This window comes from Octopus sinensis, linkage group LG7 (assembly GCF_006345805.1).
Source record: "Octopus sinensis linkage group LG7, ASM634580v1, whole genome shotgun sequence".
In the NCBI taxonomy this organism is placed as follows: domain Eukaryota; kingdom Metazoa; phylum Mollusca; class Cephalopoda; order Octopoda; family Octopodidae; genus Octopus; species Octopus sinensis.
In genome coordinates, this window is record NC_043003.1 from 102139108 (window position 1) to 102148323 (window position 9216).

At 36.4% G+C, this 9216-nt stretch overlaps 1 protein-coding gene across 5 annotated transcripts in view; it reads left to right on the forward strand.

Annotated features, from left to right (window-relative positions):
* LOC115214268 overlaps positions 1–8139 on the forward strand; it is a 111610-nt gene extending 103471 nt beyond the window's left edge. For all 5 annotated transcript variants that reach the window (XM_029783413.2, XM_036505028.1, XM_036505026.1 and 2 more), the window contains exons 10-13: positions 689–770; positions 3305–3379; positions 6455–6606; positions 7592–8139. In XM_029783413.2, the coding sequence (XP_029639273.1) occupies positions 689–770; positions 3305–3379; positions 6455–6606; positions 7592–7744 (462 nt within the window). In that variant the 3' untranslated portion in view covers positions 7745–8139. The remainder of the gene's footprint in view (positions 1–688; positions 771–3304; positions 3380–6454; positions 6607–7591) is intronic.
* The last annotated feature ends 1077 nt before the right edge of the window (positions 8140–9216 follow it).

Sequence of the window (9216 nt, forward strand, 5' to 3'; positions counted from 1 at the left end):
TTTTTTCCTAAATATGTAAACACTTATCAAACTAGGAGCTTTTATTTCTAAACTAATGTATATATCCGAAAGTAAGACACTTGATGATGATTAAAGATCAAACCTGTTGATCGAAATGTAATGTAGATGTAAATATCAAAAAATGCTTCACCTCGGAGAATGTTAATAGATATATTATACACACATAAAATATTGATAAATAAGAAAACATGTAGACTTACAAATACACACAAGTGTAAATATGGGAGCACACACATGTATACTCCTACAAATGCACATGCATAAAAATGGAAGTACTTATACAGACACATACATAGATTAATATGGAAGTACACATACAGATGCAATGCATAGGTATACATAAAATCACAGATATGGAAATACACATACACACGGAATCACATGAATACATCCATGTAAGAACACATTCATATATAAATATGGAAACACATTCATGCTCACATGCATATACAGAAACACAAATACACATGCATAGATAAATATAGATGCAAATACACATGCATGCATAATATGGAAGCACATAGATGCACAAATACACACATATATAGAAGAACACATACAGGCACATATCCACAGGTAAATATGAAAGAACAAAGAAACATACAAAGACATTGATTAATTTGGAAGTCCATAACATAGTGTAAATGTTTTTTTTTTTATTTTTCAGAATGATTTTCATTCCAAATCAGATTCCAACTCAGAGAAACAAATGGTGTCTCCTTTGGGAGATTTTGAACTGGAAGCTGATGGTAAGTCTATTTTTGTTCAGATTTATGTCTGTTTTTCCATACCTGCATGGGTTGGACAAATGTTACTTTGATGCATTGTTTTACACAGCAAGATGCCCTTCTTGATGCTAAGCCTCACCTGTTTTCCAAATAAGAGATCTTTTATCTCATATAACTTAGAAAGCACAAAGTGACTGAACAATTTGTCGACAAGAGAAACTGACTGCCACACTTACATACAAGTGATTGCAGATATAAGCAAACATGCAAGCACATGTGCATACACACACGTTTTTATACACACACATACACACACTCACATACAGGCAGACAAATGACATATGTACATACACATGTCAGCCTTCTTCCAGTTTCTGTCTATCAAATCTGCTCACAAAGCTAGATTGGTCCAGGACTTTTGTAGTAGTAGATACTTATTTAAGGCGTGGTGCAGTGAAACTGAACTTAAGCTCATTTTATTGGGAAACAAACTTTGCAATCACAAAGCTACACCTATGCTTAGTATCTGTATATGTATACTAGCAGTATCGCTCGGCGTTGCTCGGGTTTGTAAGGGAAATAACTATATAAGCATTTTTAGAGAGTTATAGCCAAAAAATAGAAAAAAAAATGCATTAAAAATGGGAAAAAAATGATGGTAAATTTTTTTTTAAATCGTTGACTCATTGTCGACATTTTTAGAGAGTTACTTCCCTTATATAATAGCGAAAAAATGCATTAAAATGGAAAAAAATTATGGTAAATTATTTTTAAAATCGTAGACTCATCATAGACACACTCTAATACCCAGAAGGGCTCGATATGAATCACGACTATAAGATACCCGCTTTTGGTTACACTGCACTGCAAAATGTGGGAGTAGTTAGGAATCTAAATCGTAGGAGACAGACAGCACACAACCTCACTTTTATATATAAAGATATGGCTATACTGTACTTGGATGGTGTGTGCATGTGCATGTTTAGTATGGGCTGTGTACATGTTATGTGGGTAATATGTTTGTATTAGATGACATTGCTCATCACTTAGGGAAGGATCTGATCCCAAAACTGTGAATATGAGATATGATGTTTATCCTGAGAAAGCCTCATGAGAAAGATGGGTCACAAGGCAAAAACAACCACACACATCTGTCTATGTGTGTGTGTTTATATAAAAGTAGTGGTAGTGGTGCACTTGTGAAATTATTTGACATAAACAGGGGAAGGGTCTCCTGAAAATCCTGAGAAGAATTTCTGGATAGAAGGACATCAGAGTACGTTTCCATCATCATTTGGTTGATCTTAGCACTGCAATTTACCAAAGCACTTGTCAATTAACTCATGCTTGTTCTTGTACAGAGCTGTCCCTACAGCACAGTATCTATTTACTGCCAGACGTATTGAGTCAGTTATCTATTTAAAGTTAGGTGCATTGAGCCAACATAGTATCTGTTTACAATTGAATGTACTGAGCCAGTGTGTTTATGCTTTTCCCCACTGCTTAGAGCTGTGAGTTGTCCCTACAGCTTGGTACCTATTTACTGCTAGATGCACTGAACCAACTATTTATAGTTAAATATAGTGTACCAGTGTTAGTTAAGTGTCTTTTTTATGTACACGTGATGATAGTGATAGATATGAACATCAATCTGATACTTTATCAACTCAGTTACCCATTGTCAAACCTATCAACCACCATTTGGTGTAATTTTTCTTCCCATTTTGAGATGGAATATTGTTACTTGTTTCAGTTACTAGAGAATTACCAGACCCATTTTTATCTATTTTGTATAGAGGATAAAACAAGGTTTGTCATGATTGCTTTTGGCATTTTACTCAACTTTTGCCTATGTTTTAGCAACTATTCAAAAGAAAAGCAAGACAAAATATGAATGACAGACCAAACCTAAAACACTGCCACCTGGCCCATGAATGCCTTTAGTCAAGTTCACTCTATTGCAGGTGTTTAAACCAGAGCCTTGGTCCCCTCTCTTGTCATGTTTTTGGTGTATATATATATTGAGAATGAGTGTTAGCTACGTCACCCTCACTAGTCTGAGGGTTTGAACAGCTCCCTCACTAGGGAACAGCCCCCTCACTACATCACCCTCACTAGGAGGGTCTGAATAGCTTATGAGTATATTACTCTTTCTCTCTTCACTAACTTATTTAAAAAAATAAAAGGCTATGGGCTTTACTAACCTTTCTTGTCTTAAAGCATATTGGCAATTATAGGATTCTACTTCTTGATAGGTGCCTTTTGTTAAGGAGCATCTTTGGTTATCGACAGTAAAGTAAACATGCTACATCAGGCATTAATGAGAAAGATAGTCAGCAAGAGACTACCAGGTACATTTGTGTTGTCTATATCTGACATCCATAGGAGAAATCTGCAGTAAAATTAGAGCATAAGACCCTGGGGACAAATTTGCAGAAACCCTAGTGGATGTAGATTTGTGGGATTTAGACATCTATTGATGTTTAGGGGTTGGTGGTGATATTTGAGAAACAACCCAATCTAAATAACATTCATTGTTCTATTGTATTTTCCAGGTATGTTCTACCTGAGTGGTGAAGATCAAAGAGATAACCAGGAACCTTTCTATTTCTCTGATGATGATGATTTCGGTGAGTATATCAGTGGCTTTTGACCTTTTATCTTGTCTTCCATTCATTCCCCTGCTAACCCTTAATCACCCACCCACCTTTGTTGTTAGCTTCATTTACTTATCACACATCTTCCCTTCTATACTTTGTTTTTCTTGTCTCTTTTTCTACTCCCTCCACTTTTTCCACCTTCTCTGTGAGAGCACCATTTGAGTGATGGGCCTCACAGAGATAATGTGGCCGATGCCGGTGTCACATAACTAGCACTTGTGCCAGTGGTATGTAAAAAGCACCCTTTGAGTGTTGGGCCACATGGAAGCAATGACAAGTGACCGAGACCCTTGGTGATATTCTGTGCTTGAGAAAACTCATCAAGCCAAGTGAAATTGTTGTCATGGCAGATACTAGTCTAACCTATGGACAACAGATGTTAAATGATGATGATTTCACTTATATTTCATCACTAGTGTGCATGTGTGTGTATGCACGTTCATGTTCAGTCACTTGCTATACTTTTGTATATAACTAAATCAGTTTTCTATTTTTAGTAAACTATTTAAGTGACCAGTAATTTTCTTTCATTCTTAACCCTTTAGCATTTAAACTGGCCTTATCTGGCTCAAATATTCTATCCATTTTATGTTCAAACTGGCCAGATCCAGCCTCTCACATCTATTTGGCAATGTCATTCTAAAACTAGAAAATAATCTCATCACTGAAATCTCAAAGCTATGAGACAATGCATGAGGAATTCAAAAGAATCTGCATTACATTTGACAGCGTAATCTGAATGCTAAAGGGTTAAACATTTGTATGTAATACCTCTCTTCTTTCTTTATCTTCCCTCCATTCACTTGTCTCTCTCTTGCTTACTCAAAGACAAAAGACAATTTTTTTTATAAAGACTTCCAAATGAAGGAGACTTTGTCAAATCTGAAGAATTATATTGCTTTAACCCTTTTCTTTTTCATATTTCTGTTGAATTATAACTGCTATGTTTCAACTAATTCTTAAAATAATGAAGAATTCAGTAAAATAATGTTGTCATTATTAAGTTGGTGTTAGGAAAATAAAACCTTCCATTAAAATTTCATATTTAATTTAGATCTAGATTGCTTTAAAACAAAGAGTATCATAGAACAAAGTAGTGTCTGAGTGGGGTTGATGTGAAAATATGTTTAAGTGGTGCCACAGAAGCTGTGTGCTCTTCTATAACTGATGTGGTCCATAATGTCATCACACAAAAGCTGTCTTGTATGTCAGGCATGTTTACTAACAATAACTGTAGTTTGTAGAAATAGTTATTCTTAAAGATGGTTTGCTGTGAGGATATGTATTAGTAGTATGTAGAATGACATAGTACACATGTGTGTGTGTGTGTGTGTGTGCATGCACACACACATTTTGGTATTTAGTGTTGCTTGTTTCTATTGTAGATAGAAATACACTGCACATACACAACCTATTCTATACACACATACACACATACGTGTGTATAAAGTTACCCGATTTTGTCCAGCCTGTCTTATTATTCAGACAAAATATGTTTAAAATTACTTTCATGTTAAATAATAAATAAAAGGAAATGAGGAAAGCTTCAACCAGTGCAAGAAAAAAGCTGAAAAACCTTTATATATTTCAGGCACAAAGGCCCATTTTCAAAAGGATACAAAGAAATGTCTACATAGATGGATACATTTGGATAGCTGAATGGGCAGTAATCCAATGTTAGTCTAGTGTTTGTGCTAACAGTAGCACTTTTCCAAATTATGGTGTTGTTGGTGTCATAGATGTTACACTGGAGATGGGGGTAGATTGGCAGTGGTGGTCTATATCAATGTTGTTGATGGTGGTAAATGCCATGGGTAATCAGCAATGGTGTTGACTACATTGATGTTATTGGTATTGGTGGTAAATGTCATGGTAGTAGTAGGTGATGGTATTGTTGGTACATGCCCTTCTAGTTGTTGATAAAGTGGTGGCTGATAACAACAACACCAATAACACTCCTCATTGCAGCAGGCAATAATGGTGGCAGAAAACATGGTGTTGGTAGGCAACAATACCAATCACTGTTTTAGTGATGATGATGATGTTTGACATAGTTGCAGTGATGTAGGGGATGGTTGGTAATCTATAGGAGCTTTTGGTCCTACTCCAATTGGCTATTGATCTTAAGATTAAATCAGTAGATCAGTAAGGATTACTTGATACAAATATTTCTTATATTTCTCTAAACAGTTTGGAAGCATCTCTCTCTGATGGTATCACCACATTTCATGATGTGTTTGTGAAAGGAAGATGCGTTTGTAGTCAGGTATTCCTTCAGTTGGATGTGGAATGGTCGGCTTTAGATGTGGAATGTAGTAGTCACTGTATTTGGAACACCATATCTGGCACACCATGTATGTTCTCAGACACTTGCTTGCATTATGGAAAGGACAGTTCACAGTGTGCAGGGCTGTTCTGCATTGTGATCAGGGACAGTCCTGAGTTGGTTAGCAGGATGTTGAGGCTGTCCCCATGGATGGCAAAGATGGTCTTCTCATTAAAGTGGGGAATCCTCAGGCAGCAATTCCCAGAGAGATTCTTTTTGTCATCTTTATTTGGCTTGCATCCTTGTAGGGTGTTTGTAATAGATGCTGGATATTTGTTGATTCCATATGTCTTGAAGCATTGTTGGTAACTTTCCTTATTTCCCTTTTTGCTTATTATTCTACTTCTGTATAACAATGCTTCGAGTGAACTATTAACATGCTTCTTACTTCTTTAGGGTGTGATTTGAGGAAAATTTGTCTTGTATTTCCAGCAGGCCAGGTGAAACTCTGTAGATACTCTCTCTTCATTGTCTTGTTGTCTCTCTGGCTCAGTCATCAAACAAGTTTTCAGGCAGCTGCAAGTTGTCTCCTTTTGTTTCAGTTGTTGTTTGGGGCCTTTACAAGCTCACTTTCATAACATGTGCAACAAGATAAAATATCAACACCGAGCCATGTTTTTATTTATCTAAACTTGAATGAAATATAAAGAAAATGAAACAGTAAGAATGTAAATATTAAAATATGTGTAAACATGCCACACTGGTTCTTCTCTTTCCAGCTCTGGACTCCTCAACAGAAGTTACGGAACCTTCATACATTCGTGGAAAAAAACGCATTGATCCAGATGCCATACATTCAGCATCAGTCCCTGTTAATGTCCCGCGGTTCAACCAAGAGATGTTTTGTTCATCAGCCTCAGACAAAGAAAATGTAAGAGATTATCTTGTTAGTTATTACTGTTGTTAGTGATTGATCGTTAGACTTGTTAAAGCATCAGACAAATTGCCTTGTGGTATTTACCTGTCGTTGATGTAATTAACTAAATCCACTTCCCTGAAAATTGTTGGCCTTCCTCAGTCATAGATCATTGTTTGACTCTTTATGTTGAGTTCAAATTCCACCAAGGTAAACTTTTATCCTTTCAGGGTTGATTAAATAAATTACGTAGTACTGAAGTCAATAGTATTAACTAATTCTCTTCCTCCTGAAATTGCTGGTCTTGTACCAAAATTTGAATCACTATCGTTGTTATTGTTATTGTTGTTGTTAAGGCAGTGAACTGGCAGAATCATTAGCACATGGAGCATTCCATTCATCTGTTCTGAGTTCAAAATTCCACCAAGATCAACTTTGCCTTTCCTCCTTTCAGGGTCAATGGAAAAAGTCCTTGTTGAGCACTGGGTTGATGGAATTGACTTACTCTCTCCCACAGAATTTCAGGCCTCGTGCCTATAATAGAAAGGATTATTATTGTTGTTGTTGTTGTTATTTCAAATGTTGGCACTAGGCCAATAATTTGACAGGGTTAGTTGATTACATTGACCCCAGTATTTGACTGGTACTTTTACTAACCCTGAAAGGATGCAAGGTAATGTTGAGCTTGGAATGTAAGATGTAATGCTTCAAAGCATTTTGTCCAATGCTCTAACGACTCTTCTAGCTTAAATGGTACCTAGAAAGGACACAAAGCCACAAATTTTGGGTGAGAATGTATTCAATATATCAACTTGATTGGTACTTATCTTAAGGATAAAAGCTAGTGTTAACCACTTGAGGGATTTAAGCACAGAACACACGTACATTATTAAATACCACAAAGTATTTGTCCAGTATACTACTGATTGTACTGATGTTGTACCATATGGCCTTTACAACAACAACTCTTAATTAAATCTTTTTTTTTTTTTTATTACAGTGTCCTTCACCTCATGACCCACAAGAAATTGCTGCCAGTATGAAGGCCTTGGCAGAAAGTCTACGGAAAGACGAAGGTTTCATTTTTGGCGATCTGCCTCGCCCACGGCTGAACACAGGTGATATTGCTATTACCAGGCCCACACATTTTTAGTAGCATTTGGATTTAAATTATATAAAAAATAAAGAAAAGACAAAAAAAATCCCAGTTAATAAAAAAAAAAAGCTATAAAAAATTGTTACAGTTCCCACCACCATCCACCACCCCCACTATCTGCAACAGCAACAAAAGTTACCATAGCAACAACACCAATATAAACTGTTTATGTTAAACAACACTCCTCCCCACTCCTAGACCCAATCCCCCTTCCCTATTATCCTTCACTTTCTCACTTGAAATAATTGCTGAAGACAATTTTTTTTGTTTTTATTTTTTTTAAATACATTTTTTTTTCTGAAAGTGTTTACCTCTATACCAACGATTTTATGATGAAGATGATGATGATGGAAGAAAGACAAAAATAAAAAAAAAAAATACTGACAAAGTTATAAAAATTGTTGAGTTTTTGTTTTATTTTTGTGTGTGTGTGTTTATTGTATGTATATGAATATGTGTGGTTATGTAATTATGTATATGTATATATTTTCTGATTTTGGGTTATGGCATGATTTAAAGAACTGCATAGGTGTAAGTGTCATCATGTATACATGTGTGGGTTTTCAGTTAGTGATTTCTGGGTTTTTGTATAGATTAACCTGTACCTTAAGGGCACACCCCGACACCTCACCTCCACCTTTCTCTCTTTCCTGCTGGGGTACCTGTGTATCTCCTCTGCTGCAAGACATCTTTTCCTGTCCCACTTCCATACTTTAGCCTCTCAACACATAGCACAAAGCTACGGCCCTCAATACTACATCCCCACTTATTAGAGGGATTTTGTTTTGCAAGTTTCTTGGTGACCTTGCTAGTGTCATGTCCTTGAAAAAAAGCACTCTGTAAAGTAGTTGGTGTGGAGGTACGTGGCTTAGTGGTTAGGGTGTTATGATCGTAAGATTGTGGTTTTGATTCCTGGACTGGGTGACATGTTGTGTTCTTGAGTAAAACACTTCATTTCACATTGCTCCAGTTCACTCAGCTGGCAAAAATGAGTAACGCTGCGATGGGCTGGTGTCCCGTCCAGCTGGGGTACACATACGCCATTGAAACCTGGAAACCGGGCCCATGAGCCAGGCTAGGCTTTAAAAGGGTGCATTTATTTTTTTTTTGTTAAGTAGTTGGTATTAGTAAGGGACTGTAGAAACCTTGCCAAAGCAGACATTGGAAGTTGCTGCAGTCTTCTGGTTAATTAGATTTTGTGGAACCAGCCAACTCATTCCAGCATGGAATATGGATGTTAAATGATGATGATGAAGGGGTGTGTGTGCTTTAGAGATGTTGATACAAATAAATTTGACAATAACAGTAAGAAAGCAAAGCAAGAAAGTGAACAGTTGCTGTGACCAAAGTAAATACAAAGAAGTGAGAGAATAAAATAAAAGTAATTTTTCAGCATGTTCTTAATACATACCAGTTAATTTTAATGACCACTTTTCCATGCTCGCAGGGGTCAGACAAAATTTGTTGCT